The 20797-nt window shown below is 38.6% G+C and overlaps 2 protein-coding genes across 2 annotated transcripts in view; one reads left to right on the top strand and one right to left on the bottom strand.

Annotated features, from left to right (window-relative positions):
- The window catches only part of LOC141445938 (uncharacterized), a 42247-nt gene extending 21450 nt beyond the window's left edge, over positions 1 to 20797 (bottom strand). The window contains exon 1 of the transcript XR_012453421.1: positions 20787 to 20797. The gene's annotated coding sequence lies outside the window, so the exon portion shown is untranslated. The remainder of the gene's footprint in view (positions 1 to 20786) is intronic.
- On the top strand, positions 10931 to 11430 carry LOC139996665 (probable ATP-dependent RNA helicase Dbp73D). The gene is made up of 2 exons (XM_072021191.1): positions 10931 to 11277; positions 11358 to 11430. The coding sequence occupies exons 1-2, from the start codon at positions 10940 to 10942 to the stop codon at positions 11428 to 11430; spliced, it is 411 nt and encodes a 136-aa protein (XP_071877292.1). The 5' UTR covers positions 10931 to 10939.

The following is a 20797-nucleotide window of genomic DNA, read 5'->3' as shown; positions in this document are numbered from 1 at the left end:
ATCGTATAAGTTGAAGCATTGCTTATGATTATTGTTTATTCCGGGAAAACACGAGAAAGCGTGTTTGATGTGAGCGGTCAGCACTCATCCTTACGCCCAGCTTTTTTCCGTGCTTTGGACACATTCATCGCTAGTTTCCCTTTGCAATAGTACCACCACCGAACTTCACTGATTTTTCGTTGCATTTATCACTCAACGTCTTAACTTCATATTAACACTTCGCTGAGAACACGCCTACACGCATCATGCGTAAATATTTAAGTGATCAAAGTTGTTGGAATAAACTGTATAATTAACCTGTTATTTCAGTGTTATAATCACATCAACCAGTCTTATTGTTGCAACCGAAATAGGGGATCGGCTGATTAGTGGCGTCGATTGTCACGTCGGAGACACAAAAGATCGCGAAATTAACAGATCGCCGGTGGTGTCCTCGCGCCGCGGCACGAACGAAATGATTCTTTCACGAATAGGGTGAAGGAAATAGAACTTGATACGCAAAGATTAAATTTATTGCAGAAATCCAACAGAGTGACGGTTACAACAGATAGCTTCGAAATGCTACAACAGACTGTATTTACGCTGGTTTGGGAAGGTCCCTCTACCGAGGATCTAGTCCCTTTGGAGGGGGTCTCGTTAGTCTATTGTTTCAACAGATGTGGTATTCAGAGTGTTCGGTCTATTTATTTACTAAGCAGATGGTTTCCTTGAGTGTGTGACATTCCCCCCTTCTTAGATTCGCTTTACTCCGTGGAAGCGTATGGTTCTGGTGGGTCGTCTGATTTGGATGACCCCGCTATTTTCAACATCTGCGATGTTTTGATAAGTGACCGTCCTTGGTGCTGTTGGTGTTTGATAGATCCTGTTTACGCGAGCGGTAGGGCAGAGTATTTTGATACATAAGTTTTTGGGAAATGATCGGCATAGACATTCGAAAACTTTACATTTGTACATTACATATATTGTTCCTAATCTTAGAGCTACGATTCCTAATATTTGTAGTGTGGATATGCCACATCCCTTTAATGAATTTATGCGTCGCTCAAATTGTAGGGTACTGATTTGCATTTGCAACATATCGAGGTCGGCTTTATATTGGTTAAAGTTATGAATTACTCTTGGAGCTGTTTCTAATATTTTCTCTAATATCGGAACGTCTGTTTCTTCGAAGCTGTATATACTATTCTTAAATTTGGTTTCGTAAGAGATATTTTTATGTGAACCTCCTATCTTCATAATATTATGATCGTAGGTGATTATGCACCCGGTTTTACTGCTTATTAAACTAGGCTGTCTAATCTCTAGGATTTTATGTGTCTTACATAATACGTCGATTTGTACATTTTTCGTAGGGATAACAATGTAATGGTTTTCTGTCTGCAAAGGTACGAACGTCAATCCTTCCGATTTGAAGGCAGCAGTCGGACAAGTTTTGACTGTCCGTTGATTATTAATTAATTCTGACCCGCATTCGGGTGAGTTCATTCTATTGTGACTCGGTTGAGTTCTTTTACAAATGTGGATGATTGCTGTTCGTTTACAATATCTGTCTAAGTAGTGACTATCGGCAAAGATGTATTGTTCTGAATTGGTTAATATCAAGTCAGTTTCTATTACAGGCGCAATGAATACAGAGTTTTGTTTAGAAGGTATCGGATAAATTTTTGTTATTTTCCATTCATTGTTTTCCAAAACCGGCACAGTTATTGTATATATAAGTTTGTTATCTCTTGTCCATATTTTTAATTTACTTAGATCTAGAATTAGTTGAAAATTTTGAACTGAGGGTTCCGAACAAAGTTTTGGATACTGAGCCTATGACATTAAGCAATCCGCGTTTGCTTCTGTAATGCAATAATAATTTGAGTTGCCGAGACAGGTTTTGAAGATTTCTGTATTTAGATTTTAGGCTACTTATTTCTGGTATGTGAGCGCAAGGTGGTTTACATTGACGGTCTATTAAATCTATCACGCGTTGTAATCTATCAACTTGATCAATTGGATCGTTAAGCCCTACTATTTCGTTATGGTTCTCGCGCAGTATAGTTTGTTTTTGTTCGTTATCGTAGTCTACTGGCGGATCTTGTCCAAATACCAATTTTATTTGAGGGAACCTAGTTGTTAGAAACCTTACCATGAGTTGAATGTTAACTTTTTCTAATGTACCGAAGCTATTGTCATTTATTCCTATATGCAAGTGTCCAGTCTGGTTAATAAAGTGTTTAGTTAATTGATGCAACCAGTGCTGTTCGTTAAAGTCTCCTAATTCGGTCTTTGTAATTTGTTTAAAGCGTGGTCTGTTAATCTTTTGAATTATTGGAGCTGGGGTGATATTTGTTTTCCAGTCGATATATTCGTCGTAATAGTTCGGGTTTTCTAAGCCAGATTGAATTTCTCCATTGGTGATAGGATACAATCGGGACAGAGCGTCTGCAGCTGTATTTTCTCTTCCCTTTTTGTATTCTATTTCATAATCATACTCCTCGAGTCTCAAGCGTCATCGCATGAGTCTCGATGAGGGATCCTTAACATTTTTTAGCCACTTCAAAGCTTGATGATCACTTTGAATCTTAAATTTTCTACCAAGCAAATATTGTCTCAGTCTTTTGATTGACCATACTATTGCTAGTAACTCCTTTTCGGTTGTGGAATAGTTTTTCTCAGGAGGGTTTAAGGTTCGGGATATGTAACAGCATGGATGTCCGTCCTGGAAGAGTATTGCTCCTAATCCGTCGTTACTTGCGTCTGTTATTAACGTGAATGTTTTTTCAAAATCCGGGTATTGCAGTACAGGGGCTTCACAGAGTTTTTGTTTCAGTGTGTCAAATGCAAGCTGTTGTTTATCAGTCCAGTGGAATGGAGTGTCTTTCTTTGTGAGGTCCGTCAGTGGTTTCGCGATTTTGGAAAAATTGCGTATAAATTTCCTATAGTACCCAACGAGTCCTAAGAATGATCTTATGTGAGTCGCGGTTTTTGGTATTTTAAAATCCTTCACAGCCTGGATCTTTTCGGGGTTAGGCTTTACTCCTTCTTTTGTTACTACGTGCCCTAAATACTCTAACTCTGGTTTTAAAAATTCGCATTTATCTGGTTGTATTTTAACCCTAAATTTTGTAATCTGTCTAATACAATAGCTAGATTTCGGTTGTGTTCTTGGTAGGTGCTTCCGAATATTATGATATCGTCTAAGTATACAAAGCAGTTATTTCCTACTAAGCCCCGTAGCGCGGTATCCATCATGCGTTGGAACGTTGCCGGTGCATTTTTGAGTCCGAAGGGCATGCGATTATAGTGAAAGTGACCTTGTGGAGTTGAAAACGCAGTATATTTTTTTGATTTTTGTTCCATAGGTATCTGGTGAAATCCTGATGAGAGGTCTAGGGCTGAGAAAAATTTAGCCTTGCCTAAATGATCGAGTATCTCGTCCGCATTCGGTAAAGGATACGCGTCTTGGTCTGTTTGCTCGTTTAACTTCCGAAAGTCTATAACAATCCTCCACTTTTGTTTACCTGATGCGTCTAATTTCTTTGGAACTACCCAAATTGGTGCGTTATATGGACTATCCGATGGTTCTATGATGTGTTTGTTTAACATGTCGTTGATTTGAGTCTCGATTTCTTTTTTATGACATTCGGGCGGTCTATAAGATTTGACGTTTATGGGTTTGTCCGTTTTGAGTGTGATTGTATGTTCGGTTAAGTTAGTGCATGGTAGTGAGTCTGTTTCCATGTTAAAAACGTCTAAGTAGTTAATAAGGATTTTTTCAAGAGGTTCTCGAAGTTCTGGATCAATATGTTTAGTGCATATTACTCGCGTAAATTTATTAATTTGCGTTAATCTATCGGGTTTTTCTATTTTGTTTGTAATATGGCAGGTTTGATTACCAGTGTTGATAAAGCATACTGTGGTGGGCTTTCCTCCGATGTATTGGGTTGAGGTTAAAGTTTCGCCTGGTCCTATCTCGTTATCGGTGCTCTGGAAAGGTAATGTGATCTCGTCTAGGGTCAGTTTATCGTTAGTGACGTTATATCGGTACTTCGTAAGGAATGGGAGTCCGATTATTCCGTCTTCGATTAGGGGAAAATTGTCAGGAACTATATGGAATTGCTGATCCTTCTTGAAAATATTTAGGTTACAAATTTTTTTGGTGGTGTGTTTGTCGTTTCTTTTATGAGATTTATTCCTGCTCCAGTATCGACGAGAAATCTGGCTCTTTTTCCGTCTCTTCGTTGCAGCACGATCGACAATAATCTTCCGATGGTGGTACAATTAACTCTTGGGATGTTTCTTCTCGGTTCTCCGTTGTCTGGTTTACTCGAGGTGGAATTTTTCCTTGGTTGGCAAATGGAAAATTTTTGGGGGTAACAACCTCCGGCCGTGTGTCCGGTTCGTAAACACTTGGGACACTTCGGTTTCACATGGTCGTCTAATGGTCGGCCAGATGAACGAGCAAAAGTTTGCAGTCGTGGGTTGGTAATATTTTGCTTGGGTGCTGGTATGGTGTTGTAAGATTGGTTCCTTGGGCGGTTGGCGACACGATTCGCTTCCCGTAGCCATTGTTCTCTATCAGTGGCTAGTTGTTGGGCAAGGTTCAGATTTTTCGGGTCGCTAACCACTACCATCTGTCCTATTTCATGTCGTAGGTTGAGTAAATATGTTTTAAGCGCCTCGCGTTCTTCAATATCTATAGCTATGCGTCGTTCGGTTGGTGTACGATTTTCGTTTTGAACTGCGTAATTCAGTTCATTGAGCTGTTGTCGGAATCTAGAATTGAAAGATTGTACACTTTCTGTTGCCCCTTGTTTTAAATTCTTTAGTTTGTCCCTACAATTGCTGATAGTTGTTGGTGTTAGCACATGTTGTCTCAAGCATGTATACAAGTTTTCGAACGAGTCAATTTTTAGATACCGTATATTTCTTTTTGCATCATCGGTAATTCTTTGGATCAATATAAGGTCCAATAATAGCTCTCTGTCACTTGCCTTACATCTGGCTCTTGCTTTGCAGACCGATGAGATGAAATCTTCAACGCCTACATCATCTCGACCCCGTAGTGTCTCGATAGTTTGTATGGCCTTGTCTGCGTCAAGCCCTTGGTCTTCGTTGCGGTCGTTTCTTTGTCTAGTCGTAACGTGATTACTTCGTTGTTTTCGTGAAACATTTGGTTCGTCGGTTTCGTCGTCTGTCATTTGGTCAACACCGGTTGCTAAAGGCGTGCTCGTGAGCGGTTGGTCAGTTTCGGTGTCGTACCCTAGTTCCATAGCCTTTGCAAGGCTTCGTATTTCTTTGGCCCGACTTCTATCACAAGTTTCCGCGAATTCTTTTATATTGTTAATACTTTGATCCGTATTACTTTTAAAGTTTCTGAACTCGTGAGTAAGATTTTGAAGTTGTTCGAGTATAGTCATAATTAATTCGCTCTGCTTTGCCGTACTCATGTCAGTTGGATTCATCTTGATAGACGCGATATTTTCGGAAGAGTCACTATCTTCAGAACGTATTTCGGGTTTAGGATTTCGATAATATGCGAAAGCCAGCTTACCGAGATTCTTCGTAGATCCTTCTTTTGATCAAAGAGGTGACCGTGGTCCTTCGCTGTAAAATCCGTAGACTTCCCTTTGAAGTTTCCTCTTGATGCGATGAATGGATCCTGGCAGGATCGCCAATTTTGTCACGTCGGAGACACAAAAGATCGCGAAATTAACAGATCGCCGGTGATGTCCTCGCGCCGCGGCACGAACGAAATGATTCTTTCACGAATAGGGTGAAGGAAATAGAACTTGATACGCAAAGATTAAATTTATTGCAGAAATCCAACAGAGTGACGATTACAACAGATAGCTTCGAAATGCTACAACAGACTGTATTTACGCTGGTTTGGGAAGGTCCCTCTACCGAGGATCTAGTCCCTTTGGAGGGGGTCTCGTTAGTCTATTGTTTCAACAGATGTGGCATTCAGAGTGTTCGGTCTATTTATTTACTAAGCAGATGGTTTCCTTGAGTGTGTGACACGATCGTCGTATCGTAGCGAGAATTTACGACTCTCGTTGACGCGCTCTACCTCGACCGCGTCTCTTCGCGAACGGTTGAACAGATATTGCTCTGTACATTTTATTCGACAAAATAAATAACAAACTAGCAAAAAGCAAACGAGTCATTACTAAAAAATATACCGTTACCAGAGTATAAAAGGAGAGGACGATTATCGAACGAAGATTTACCTAAGAAACTGCACGCAAAACATTAGAGTCAATTTTCCAAGCATATAGACCGAACAATATCGAAATCAAGGCCACGAAGATTCTGCAAAGTTTGCATAAACATGAAAAACGTAGCGAAACAATGTGGGAATGCAAAATATGTAAAGTAGCATTACATGTACCCATATGCTTCGAAATATACCACACGATTGAAAATTATTTTAAATTATTAATGTCTTGATCAAATTTACAAATATTTAATAAATCAGTAACATTTTTATTACAATTTCTAAATAAACACATATTTTAAATTATTAATGTCTTGATCAAATTGACAAATATTTAATATGTGTTTATTTAGAAATTGTAATAAAAATGTTACTGATTTATTATTCACTTTTAGATGATATAAACATTAAAAGAACGGTGCGATTTGCACGACTTTGAACGCTCAGCCAGACTATGAAATGGCTCGACGCCTGACCGACCTACCGTTGGTTACGGCACGCGCTGTTGCTACTTAAATCGTAAAGCAAGAGATCAAATTTGTTCACAGTATAAAGCAATGTTTCGAGCAAAAGTTGTTTGATACTGGGAAGGAGTGTACGACATTTGCAATTGGAAAGGACATTAAATGCCAAGTAAAAAGCTACTAAGGTATATGGGGCACAAACTAACAATTACCGAGATATTCTTACTTACGTACCTGCTAAATACACAGGTTTACGCCCGCGCTACTTTGCGTTTCTGGCCGATTATTATTTGAGGGCCGCATGCTATTTATAGATAGCTATTTCACGACTGTCCCTTTTGCTGAAGAACTTTCGAGAAAAAAGCATTTATTTGTGGTACCGTAAAATAAATAAAAAATTTCTACCACCACACGCAAAACAACAACGAGCTGACATTATGAGTTTTGAAAATCGTAGCGGATTAAAATTTTTGAAATGGACTGGTAAAAGACCAGTTTGTATGTTAACTGCTTTCAAGAATCACACGTGTACAATTATTGAAGGAAAAAATGACAAGATAATCCCGATGGTAGTTTTTGTATAATAATGCAAAAAAGGATGTTGATTTATCCGATCAAATGACATCGTACTATAGTTGTTTATGGAAAACATATTAATATTTTACAACTTAGAAAATGAACTATTGATCAACTTTTGACCAATAATCACAATATTGAACAAATGGCTATTGAAAAGCAAATTCACATATTCTTCATTCATATAATGGGTCTGGAAAAAAGTCAAGAAAAAGATGCGAGGAATATTATAAATGCTTATATAAAAAAAAAAAGGTAGAGATTATGCCACGAAGGAAGGTAAAAGAGCAGCGGCGTATTGCAATTGTTGTGACGGTCAGCCAGCACTCTGACTGAAATGTTTTCAAGAATTGCATAGAAATACATAAACAACACTGTCTGATGGAACGTTCAATCATGAACCGCTGGGAGACTCGAACGTGAGCCACTAGTGGTACACGCCGGCGTGAACGTGTTCCTGCGTTTATAAAGACATCTGGCCTCTCCAGCCAGACGATATTGATGCTTAAATGAGTTCCGTAGTAGTACGTTGTCGGCCGAAGAGGAGAGGTGCAACGATACAATGAAATTTAGTAATATTAAAATGTTGGATATGATTCTCGTTTATGATGCATACAAGGAAAAAGTTATAACGAAACACTTATATGTGGAAAAATATCGTGGCAAACATCTACCATCGCGCCGTGTGTTTCAAAAGCTTTGAAAAATGCTAGAAGAAACTGGCAATTTCCATTCAAAGCATAAACGTCCGCACATTGCAAGAACCGAAGATAAAATTAATATCATACTTGCCGCTGTCAATCAGAATCATCGTATTAATACACGGCAAAAATACCTCAAACTATAAGAATTAGTCAAACAAGTGTTGTAAGAATTCTCTATTCACAAAATCTTTTCCTGATCGTATACAATTGCACGAAGAATTGCAAGGGACAAAGTTTCAAAACCGTATGAAAGTTTGTGAGAGGCTTTTAAATAAAACAAATACAAATGATACATTTCTACAAAATATGTTGTCTACTGATAAGGCCATATTCACAAATTTTGGACAAGCCGTTATAAAAAATATGCATTATAACTATATACGATGACAAGAAAATCCACATTGGCTTCGTCAAATCTTATATCTCAATAATTGGATCTTTTTATACTGAGGGATCATTGACTGGACGGAAATATTCCATTCTCATATCCCAAAAACTATCATCGTTACAAACAGATTTATGACTACAAACACTGACAACGTGGTATCAACAAGACGGTTGTCTTGTATATTACGCATGACAAGCGCATCAAGCGTTGCGGCGATCTTTTCCTAATCAATGGTTTGGACGTGGACCAGAAATTCCATGGCCAGTTCGATCTCCGAATCTGGCGCCACTCGACTACTTTCTTTGGACATTTAAAAAACGAAGTTTATCAAGAGCCAGCCGACACCTGAAGACACTATGGATCGAATTATTGGAACATACAAAGATGTAACTTCGGAAACGGTGGAACATATGTCACTCGCTCTCATTAATAGTTTGCGTACTTACATCGAATGTAATGGACAACACTTTAAACATTATTTAAATTGAAAATAAATTAAAGAAGACCTCATATACTTTAGTAGTCTTTTACTCGGTATTCGATACGTTTTGAAATTTCAAGGCCAAATATTACACGTTATGATAGAAAAGCTCAGAGCAACTTTCATATCTCGATAAAAAAAAGAAATATTAAAAAAGTGGTTATTACGCTCGATGCCAAATCGATATCAAATGATGTTCGAAATATTCTTTTATACAACAAATAGTTTTCAAGCGAATTTAGGTGGTACGATTGATAATATTCATTTGAATATTATTGAGGTTAGTCGTTAAATTACTATGCTACTCAGCGTTTTTCTCCAGAGATGGTATTAAACGTGTTAGTTTATTAAAGAAACTTATTGTAACATGGTAATAGTCAACTATATTAAAATCACTTTAAATATAAGTAAAGAGATCGATAATCGTCGCTCGCTCAACGTTACCGTATGACTCGTTAAACTGATTCGCTATACTGGTTGTAATAACGCTCGCTATAAAGACTGATCCGCTATCGATCGATGGACTTTCAAAAAGTTCAAACGTGATTTCGGTTGCCGATTACTCATAACGGCGATAATATTTTTGTCCGGAGTTCGTTTATTCTTGAACCTAGCAAATGAAAACTGCGTTGACACTCTAAGCTACAACAATACGAGTCGCTCCCGATTCGAATCCTCCGACGACTCATGTACCGCTACGCTCTCTTAATGTTTGCGTCACTTTTCTAAGGATTTCTGAAATATTAAAAATATTTGTCTGTACTTTTACTTGTTCCAATTCTAATCGATTTATACCGAAGTCTTTTTCCGTCAGTGTTCTTTAATAGTTCTATAAGAGGATCTATTATTTGGTCACGAATGTAGAACGGTGGTGATTTAGCGATATCGGTTGTTACTTCTTCTTTCGGATCCGTAACTACATGTTACATCAGTGAGCTGAAAGAATTTCGGAATGGGATGTCTTGTAATCATTGTTCTTTTTCTGCATCTGAAAGCTTCATAGCGCTTGTGTCTGGTATGATTTTACGCTTCTTGTGAGCTGTTGCTACCTTCCAGTTCTCATCTTGATAGAGTAGTTCGTTGTTATACGTGTTCTCTTCTTGCTCTTGCAATGTTTCCATTTCCTTTGTAGCTGAGCCTTTCCGTTCTTTGTTAAATGTTTGTTTTTGGTCCAACATTTGTAGCTTTATTTACATGGTACATTTGATAACCTTTGTTGGTTATTTTGATTGGCGGTATTTGTTGTTGCATTTAAGAGTTTTAACCATTTGGCAGCGTTCGTTGTCGTTTTGTTCGTCTAAATTCACTGCTTGTCGCAGTTTCACTGACGCGCAGTTTCTCAGTCTGTTTAGCTCGGTTGCTCGGATAGGACTGTCACTGCAGATGCGATTTAAAATAGTAACAAACAATAAAGGCGGAAATGGTACTTCGGTGCCAGTGTGCAGTGTTCTTTTTGGATAAAAAATGTCCACGATATATTTGCAACACTCACATAATCTGACAGGAAAATATTTCAATCCAAAGTTATTCAGTGTTAAGTCGGCAACAAATTCTAACGAAGAATTTGTTACCAGTTTCGTTTCGTCCTATGACTCATGTGTCGCCACAGGATTATTATGAGCTTCAGTTGATACGTCTTGACAGCTTGTAGCCATCTTGATCGAGAAGTAGATTATGTTTTATAACAAGATTATGCATGTAACATCTGTTATTATTTGCCTACACAATCCTTATCCCACACACTCTTTAACTTATTGTATATTCCTCGTGTGGGACGAGGGACTTCGGAAGTTTTCTCTATTTCATTTCTCAAACTACGCCGCCATTCACCAATCGATTCCTCACTTAATTCATCAGGCGATGATGCATTCTGTAGGGGGGAAAGCGTCCCAATGACCTCCAGCAGCAGTATTGATTCTATCTCCGTCGTCGCCGGGTGACCCTTCGAGCAAAATTTTTACACCATTACAGGTCTGACCAGGTCCGCGCTTTTGCGATCTTGATTTGTCTCTCCAGCGATCGCCGCACCTCACGATACGTCTCGTAGCATAGAGAGATTTCTCCCTCTTTTCGAGCGCCTGTTCACCAGCAGGAGTCCGAGACCTGTGGCCCAATCTGATGATGATGATGTGGCCCAAGGACGATGATGTAAATTTAGATAAAGAAGCGTTTAATTTTATAGGGCGTTATACAAGCCCAGAAGAATTAAAAGAAGAAGCAATAGAATATGAAGCAGAATATAAACCAGTAGCTTTATATCAATTAATAATGAAGAATGATATCACTTTTAAAGTATTAGTATTCACAAATTCTGGAGGAACTGCTCATAGACTAACTATTTTACTCCAATCACTCTTATCTAAAAAGAATATAGTGGTTGGAGAACTTTCTGCACAACTTGCATCAAAAGAACGTGAGGATATACTCACGAAATTTACAAGTGGAAAAATTCAAATGTACGTTTTGTTTATAATTTCGTTGAAAATTAAGATCAATATTTTCTAAAAATTGTGATATAATTTTATTATACTTTCAGACTTGTATGTTCAGATGCAATAGCAAGGGGTGTAGATATTCCAAATGTACAGTTAGTCATAAGTTATTGTTAGGGTTATAGGATTGATGTGGAATTAAAGAAACGCGTGGGTAAATTGTAAGGTATTGAAAATATATAATTTATTGTGAAAGTATAAAGTGTGGAATATATGTAAGCTGGTCCAGATCCGCACGCTAGCAATGTTACCCTGAGACTAAAAGAACGCCGAAAAAAAAACGTCGCACGTGTGCGGCTTATCGTCTGTCGTCGACGCATTCTTTTGTCTATGCGCTATTGTTGACATCGGCGCTTTGTGAAAGCCGAAGACCAGATGTAGAGTTTTCTTAGAAGTATCGATCACTTCAACACCCTGCCTAAAACTCTACATCCTCACATACAATTATCTCTTTGTGAATATTTGAAGCTTAATTTCGACAATGCCTTTCTCTTTACCATTCGAATTAATTTATTACTAAAAATACTACGAGAAGACTTAGTAGATCATGTAGAGTTTTTCTTTTTCTTTTACAAGTAATAACCACTTCGATACCCTCCCTAAAAACTCTACATTTCTACAAACAATTACCTCTTAATATCCCTTTTATTTTTCAGGCCTAATTTCTGTCTCAAATATTCAAATCTTGGTTTTGGCAACGCCTTTGTACATATATCTGCCAGTTGGTCTTCGCTTGTTACATACGTTACATCAATTTCGCCTCTATTGTATAAATCTCGCAAGAAATGATATCTTACATCAATATGCTTACTTCTTTGATGGAATTCTGGATTTTTAATTAACTTCACAGCACTATTATTGTCTACATATAGCAGATACTTAAGGATGTCTATTTTACATTCAGGAAATATTTTTTTCAACCACATAATTTCTTTCGCTCCTGAGGCTGCACTGACATACTCAGCTTCGGTCGTAGATAAAGCTATACATTGTTGTCGCTTACATTGCCATGTAATGGCTGCATTCGCATACTTACATACAACGCCTGATGTTGACTTTCTTGTTTCTTTGTCGCCTGCATAGTCAGCATCGCTGAAGGTTTCGAGACTGCCTGCTTTTGTATATAAGAGTCCCATGTCTGCGGTCCCTTTTATGTAGCGTAAAATTCGTTTGACTAATTGCCACTGATGCTTATTTGGATTTTCTAAATGTCTCGACGCTATATTTATTGCAAAGCTAATATCTGGCCTACTTACGGTTTGTAAAAACATTAAGTTTCCTACAGCTTCTCTGTATGGTGCGTTACAATCATTATCGCCTATGTTACTTTCATTCCAATTAGTCTCGATAGGTGTAGAAACACTGTTTGCCTCATTCATATTAAATTTTTCTAATATGCTTTCGATATACCTGCTCTGATGAATGAATATTGAACCATCTTCTAGTCTATCAATTTCAAGTCCAAGAAACCTCTTTACTACTTTCGAACTCGTAATTTTGAATTCCTTATTTAAATTGTTGAAAAATTTATCGATTAGAGATTCGTCTGAAGCTGCTACCAGTCCATCGTCTACGTATATGGTCATCAGCATTAATTTGTCATCTTCTGTATAAATATAAAAGCAAGGATCTGCGTTACTCTGATAAAATTTTAAACCTGAAATAAATTTTGTGAAACGTTCCGTCCAACATCTTGGAGACTGCTTTAAGCCATATAGGCCTTTTAGCAATTTACAAACGCGATTTGTACCATCATCAAAACCTTTAGGTTGTTTCATATAGATGTCTTCTTTCAGACTTCCATATAAAAATGCGGTTTTAATGTCAAACTGTCCAAGGTATAAATTATTTTTGGCAGCAATACTGAGCATTAATCTAATTGTGTCAAACCGAGCAACGGGACTATAGGTTTCCTTATAATCTATGCCTTCTTCCTGTGAACACCCTTTAATCACAAGTCGCGCTTTGTATCGTTCCGAATTGTCCGGATTTTGCTTTACCGTTAAAACCCACCTATTACTAAGTGTCTTTTGATCTTTTGGTTTTTCTACAAGGATCCACGTCTTATTTTCCTGGTGCGATTTCATTTCATCATGCATAGCCGCTTTCCATAATTCTTTCTTTTCGGATCTCATCGCTTCGTTAAAATCTACCGGTAGTTTTTCCGCTACATACATTGTTGGACTACCATAAAAATCGGTTCGTTTGATCTTATCTCTATCTCTCAATTGTCTCACATTCTCGTTGGTTACATGAAGTTGTTTTTCATGTTCACTCTCTGCGCTTTCATACGTACATGCTCTATCGCTCTGCGTACACACATCTTTGCGTTCGACAATTTTCGGTAAACTTATATTAACGAATTTTGCAGTTTCTAGTTCGGGCATAAATATTACATCACGGCTTAATATTACATTTCTTACGGTCGGCACGTATACTCGATACCCTCGTCCGTCATCTAGATAGCCTACCAAATATCCTTTGTTAGCCTTTTTGTCAAGTTTACTTCTCTTTTTTTCAGGTATGTGTGCAAAGAACTCAGTACCGAAAACTCTAAACTTTTCTACATCTGACGATTTCCCGTACCACAATTCATATGGTGTTTTATTGTCTTGTCCTGTTGGCCCTGTCTTATTTATGACATGCACTGCTGTGTTCATGGCTTCGGCCCATAAAAACAGCGGTAGATTTGGTTTCGAATGTAGCATTGACCGGCCTGCCTCTACTATTGCACTATTTTCTCTTTCTGCAACGCCATTCTGTTCGGGAGTGTATGGGACGTTAACCGTGTGCCTAATTCCCTGGCTTCTTAAAAATTCTTTAACCTCTTTATTTTTGAATTCTTTCCCTCCATCACTATGAATTTCTTTGATCTTACTATTGAATTGGTTTTCGACTTCTAAACAAAAAATTTTTAGCTTTTCGATTACTTCTGACACGTTGTAAGAAGTAAATCTTCGTGAATTTCGAAAAATCGTCTTTAAATATAAGAAAATAGAATTTCTTTCCTAATGACTGGACTTCCATAGGTCCACATACATCCGTATAAATAATTTCGCGAGGTTTAGTCGCACGCTTGATTTTCTCGTGAAAACTCGATCTATGATGTTTCCCGTATGCGCAACCTTCACAGAAAAAGCTACTATCCTCTACCACTTTTATATTTGAATTTCTTAAAAATTCCTTAACGTGTCTGATGTTTTGATGACATAGCCGTTCGTGCCATAATTGCAACGTATCCGCGTTTGACTCCGCTCTATTGCTAAGATTGCAAACTGACGGTATGATAACTCGCATATCGACCTTATATAAATTTCCGATAACCGAACCTCTTGCTATTACTTTCCGGTTTTGTAAAAATATACAATTTTGCCCTTCCTTTGAAATACAAAAGTCTATACCCCTCCTTGCGACAGATCTTATGGAAAACAAATTTCTTTTCATACCTGGTACGTATAATACATCGTTCATTGTACATGCTACCCATTTTCCGTCCACAAAAGTCTCTACTTTGATTTTTCCTTTGCCGCATGCATCCATGAACGTACTATCGCCGATCTCTATCTTCACCGTGTTGTCGAATTTTTCGAGGACGCTGAACCATTCTTGTCGTCCTGTCATGTGATCCGTAGCTCCTGAGTCGATTATCCAAAGATCATGGTTTGCCGCATGCATCGTTGAGGTGCTTCCTAATAGACCAATTCTGCTGTGATCTCGATTTCGATTTCTGGGTTCCTGGTTGTCTCTACTGTTGTTTCCTTTATTTTGAAAGCAATTTTTGCTGATGTGGCCTTTTCTTTTACATATAAAGCATCTAAAACAATCTCTTTTTAGATGTCCGACTTTTCCACAGTTGAAACAGCTTGGTCCTTGTTTCTCATATTCGGTTTTATTTAATCGTTTCTGCTGTTCCCTTTTACAATTATTACTTTTTGTTACCAGCGCCACCGATGTTTCCTGGTCGTCTTTCTTCCATCTGGTTTCTTCTTCCATCAGTCTGGTACTAAGCTTGTCTAGGGTTTTCTTTTCTTCTTCCACTGAATCCCACGCACTGTGAAAATGGTCAAATTTGCTTGGTAACGCCGATAAAATGCGTGTTATCAGCGTTCTCTCGGCCACTTCACCTCCAAGGGCTTTCATCTTCGCCGCGATCAGTTCCAACTTCGACAAGTTGTGGGACACATTTTCAGATTCTTCCCATTTAAAATTGAAGAACTGCTTCTGGACCATATTTAAATTTTCATTTGATTTCATATCATATACTGAATTTAATTTTTTCCACATTTCATGTGCTGTTGTGCAGCATAAAAGAAGATCCAACGGTTTCCTTCCTACCGAGGTCACAATTAATTTCCTCGCTAACCGATCTGCCTTCAAAAATCTTTCACGGGCGATTCCCTTTTCCGCACTGTTACCTGGATGACACAGATTCCCTTCACACACGTTGATCAGGTCGTCATTTTCCTCCAAAAGTGTACGCATAATAAAACGCCACTGGAGCCAGTTTTCTTCGCCACGTAACATCTCAATTTTCGAACTTGCTGATTCCATTTTAGCACTATCTCTTACTTTACCAAGCACAACACCCTAACACTTTATTCAGTTCGCGTTGCTACCTTACAATCTACAGCCCTGGGCCCATAACCTGTTAAGGTTATAGGATGGATGTGGAATTAAAGAAACGCGTGGGTAAATTGTAAGGTATTGAAAATATATAATTTATTGTGAAAGTATAAAGTGTGGAATATATGTAAGCTGGTCCAGATCCGCACGCTAGCAATGTTACCCTGAGACTAAAAGAACGCCGCAAAAAAAAACGTCGCACGTGTGCCGCTTATCGTCTGTCGTCGACGCATTCTTTTGTCTATGCGCTATCGATGACATCGGCGCTTTGTGAAAGCCGAAGACCAGATGTAGAGTTTTCTTAGAAGTATCGAACACTTCAACAGTTATGATCTTCCTAAGCATATTAACGGTTATATCCACAGAACAGGAAGAACAGGACGCGCAGGTAAATCCGGCACTGCTATATCCATTCTGACACCCAAACAAGTTAAAATATTTAAGCGTATGTTGAATAATGCGCATAAAGTAATACCACGTGTTGAAAAAATCGAACTAAGTGGTATTATAAATGAAATCGATTATTTTAATCATATTGATAAATTAAAATATGCTCTTGAAATAGAGAAACAGAAATTAATTGTTGAAATTAATTAATTACTGTACGAATGTCTTTTGTATGTCTTTTTATTAAATGATTATTGAGATGTTTAACAAAATTGATTAATAATTTTTTGTAGACAGTAACACGGTTAAAAATTACGTGATTTAACTTGCAAAAACGATATTTATTTGAAATTTGTTAAATATAGTCGCTTATCGTACTACTGTTACCTACTACTATATACATGTGTAATTTCTGTTGGTATCTTACCTATGTAAGCAACGTATGTAAGCTTGTAACAAATTTGAAATTACAAATTACTTTCAATTACATTCTTGAGAAGTAGTTTGGCTAATTTAAGCAGACGATTTTAATATTAGTAATATGTAATTTTAATATATATGTCGGAGTTGAGTTGTTTGAGTTTTGATTATGGGCGTGTAAAGAATTTTCGCCTGGATTGTTCATTGTAGTTTCACAATCAAGATAACGTTTATTAACACAAATACAGAAGAAATAAGTTTGAACAATAACAATGGTAACTAGACGCTGATGGCAATGACCTTAGATTCGATATAGCGAATCCACGGTCCACGGGCTCACTTTTTATTAAACTCAGAATAGAATTTCTATACACAAAAGTATCGCTCACAACGACGCTCTTTATATTGCTCTCTAGACGATGTGTCACTCACCAAGGAGATCTCAAGAATAACTGAGTAATGGAAACTTTCTTTTCCTTACGGTTGCGTTGGTTTTGTTTAACGCTGGCCTGGGATACCAACAAACTGTTACCGTTGCTAGGCAGACTCACATAACTGCGACATTGCTCTTGCCCAGGGTTTGATTGTTAATACAACGTGTGTCTCACAATATTGGTACTTTTCTGTTAGGTGAAACATTCATCCCGTGACCGCGGCTACGCTCGGCGACCGGTTGTCGCCTCGAGCCTAAGCTCATTGTCTCAAGTTTCGAATGACTGTGTCTGGGTTATTTCGTGAATGCTATTGAGGCTTTTCCAAGCAATTCCAACGGGTGACCCCGTTGTCCTTTCATCTCCGACACGGCCATCCTGACTGTCACACGTCCTCGGTTGTATCTAGAATATTGGGTTTTCCTCATGTTAGACTCGATATAATTGGTGTTATTTACAATTGTACTAAGTATTAAAATAGGTCAAGGGTCCAGTTTGACGACAAAAATTCTGATCGAATGTTTGATAAAGAAAGAGTTAAAAGAGAACAGAAATTCGAAACGTTATGATTAATATTCGAAGTACTAGTTGCGTTCAGTGAATCATCAATCCGAGCGTAATGGTAAGATGGACCATTCTCGATCTCGCACCTCAACGACTCTCACTTCTATGGATCATTTTACCACACTGAGCATTTGTGAAAACTCATCATATCGCCCCACTGGGCGCTCGTGCGAACACTATGTTAGATGTTATTACCATAGTGCCACGAAAACAGTGAACTCATAGTATCGCCCCACTGGGCGCTCTCAAACTCATTTTATCAAGTGCTGTGGTCAAAGTGATCCTCCTCTGAGGCCGGGGCACTCGCATCACTATGGCCACTGCTCTCACCCCCACCGCAGACGTCTAACTCAGTAGGAACGCAACTATCAGGCATTTTCTTCAGCCTATCATGGCTGTATTTATACGACCGTTTGCCATCTAACGTTTTTAAAATATATCTGTCTCCTTCCAAAATTTCTGATATCACAAATGGACCCCTAAATTTCGGATCTAGTTTCGTTTGATTTCTTTCCTCGTTTTTCTTTAATACAAAATCACCGACATTGAATTTAACTACTTTTGCTTTCGTTTTATCAAATCTTTCTTTATCATACTTAGCGCTATTTTCTATACTTTGTACAGCCTGTTGTCTTACGTTGGAGATGTCTACTTCCCTTTCCTCGATATTTTCAGGTAGTAATAATCCATAGGGTCTTGCCGTTTTACCAATTAATAATTCTAACGGACTCGATTTAGTCACACGATTGGTGGTGCAATTCAAAGCTAATTGAATCTCTCCGATCGCGTCTTGCCAGGAACGTCCGGTCGTCTCTACTGTCGTAAACATATTTTTCAACGTACCCATAGTACGCTCTACCTGTCCAGTCGCTCTACTAGCACCGGTTGCTATTAGGTGTAGTTTGATCTGTTTATCCCGACAAAACTCTTGAAATTCCTTACCGGTAAAACATCACCCTTGGTCTGCTATTACCCGAGAGGGGCTACCGAATAAGAATATGGCAGATTTGAGTGCCTTAACAGTGCTAAGTGAATCTATCTTACGAGTATGATGTAAGTACACAAATTTAGTAAAGGCATCGATTAAGACAACAACATATTCCTTCGAATCATTCTTGCCGCTCAGTTTTCCGGTTAGATCTATGTGAATCGTATGCCAGGGTATGCTGGTCTTAGGTATGGGATGTAATTCGGCTTGTATTTTGCCTGAATTTGCCTTAGAAATCTGACAAGCATGACAATTCTCTACGAATTTGCGAACATATTTCGCCATTCCTTCGAACCAGTAATACTCGTACAGTTTCTCGAGCGTTTTATCCCAACCTAAGTGCATGATCGACTGGTGTATGTGGTTAATGACGGACCACCTAAAACCTCTTGGTACGATGGGCAGGCAGAGGGTCCTGCCTCTCCTTTGGATCTTACGGTAAAGGGTACCGGATCGTAGCTCGTATGTATTCGCGATGTCTTCCGCGAGCTCATCGTTTTTCAGTTTATTAACGATTTCTAAAATTTGGGGATCGCGACGCTGTTCCGCTGTAAGCCAGTCCTTAGAAATTTCGGCGAGATTAATCCTCTTTTCTTTGACCTTACTAACAGGGGTATGGTCGATATCGACAGGGTTACGCGAGAAGAAATCTACATGAGACATGCGCTTACCCTCTCGGTACATGATGTCAAACGTAAAAGTTTGTAGATAGGCCCACCACCTATAAACCCGGTCACTCAAATTCACTTTATTGCGAGCTGCCTTCAAAGAGTTGCAGTCAGTCACAACAAGAAATTCCCGACCGTACAGATAGTGACGAAAGTGTTTAATGGCGTTTACAACTGCCAGCGTCTCTAATTCATAAGAATGATATCTAGATTCCGCGGGACTCGTTCTTTTACTATAGTATTCTACTACCCGGTTTTTGCCTTCAATTTTATGCATTAAAATTGCCCCATATCCGTCCGAACTAGCATCCGTATGTAGTTCGATCGGGTAATTCGGGTTGAATATTACTAGCACCGGCTCATTCGTCAGGACGGAAATTATTCTTTGTCTTATACTTTCGTGTGTATCTGTTCAAATTAAGTTTTTACTACCGGAAGTAAACGCGTACAACGGTTTCATTATTTGTGAGAATTTAGGTATGAATTTTCTAAAGTAGGAAGCTAAACCTATGAATTGTCTAAGTTGAGTGACAGTTGTTGGTGCAGATAAAGAAGTCAAAGCTTGTATTTTACCAGGGTTGGGGCGAACCTCTCCGTTGTGGATCACGTATCCGAGATAAAGAACCGACGTCTTTAAGAAAGAGCATTTGGAAAAATTGAAAGAGAACCCGGCGTTTACGAGGGTATTTAATACAATGTACAATCTATCCAGGGCTTCGTCTACCGATTCAGCAATAATTAAGACATCATCTAGGTAAACAACGACGTAAGAATATGCGAGATCACCCAAAGCGTTTAGAATGGCCCTCTGGAAAACGGATGGTACATTCTTCAATCCGAACGGCATCGTTAGATACTCATACTGACCATCAGGGGTGACAAATGCTGTGTACTCCGTCGAACTGGGGTGAATGGGGATTTGATAAAACCCGCTGGCCATGTCCAGACTAACGAAGTATTTCGCCTTTTGTAATCTCGCGATTTGGTCTGCAATAAGGGGCAGGGGATACCGGTCCGCGACCGTATTTTTATTTAGTTCTCGGAAATCCACACACATCCTATCCGAACCGTCCTTCTTTTTTATGAGTAGTATAGGGCTCGCGAACGGTGAATTGCTAGGCTTTATGATTTCCGCTCTAATTAATTCGTCTACACGCTCGCGTACTACGGCTCGTTCCGCCTCGCTTAATCTATAAGGACTTCTTTGTACAGTGATGTTAGGGTCAATCAAACGTATTTTCATCTGTCCCGTCTTAACACGTCTACGCGGAAACCCCGTAATAAACGAACTCTTAAATTCTTCAAGAATAGAAACCAATCGGTCTCTATCCTCGCCAAACGCCTCAGTGTCAAGTGTGTTAGTATCAATTTCGTTTTCTACAGTTTTATTACAACTGTTAACG

The sequence above is a fragment of the Bombus fervidus genome, chromosome 18 (assembly GCF_041682495.2).
Source record: "Bombus fervidus isolate BK054 chromosome 18, iyBomFerv1, whole genome shotgun sequence".
Lineage (NCBI taxonomy): Eukaryota > Metazoa > Arthropoda > Insecta > Hymenoptera > Apidae > Bombus > Bombus fervidus.
Note: the sequence above shows the minus strand (reverse complement) of the source record. Positions and strands in the feature narration are given on the sequence as shown.

Coding starts and splice junctions, on each gene's coding strand:
- LOC139996665 (XM_072021191.1), top strand. CDS start 10,940: ATGATGATGATGTGGCCCAAGGACGATGATGTAAATTTAGATAAAGAA. Junction 11,278..11,357: donor ACAAGTGGAAAAATTCAAAT/GTACGTTTTGTT, acceptor TTATACTTTCAG/ACTTGTATGTTCAGATGCAA.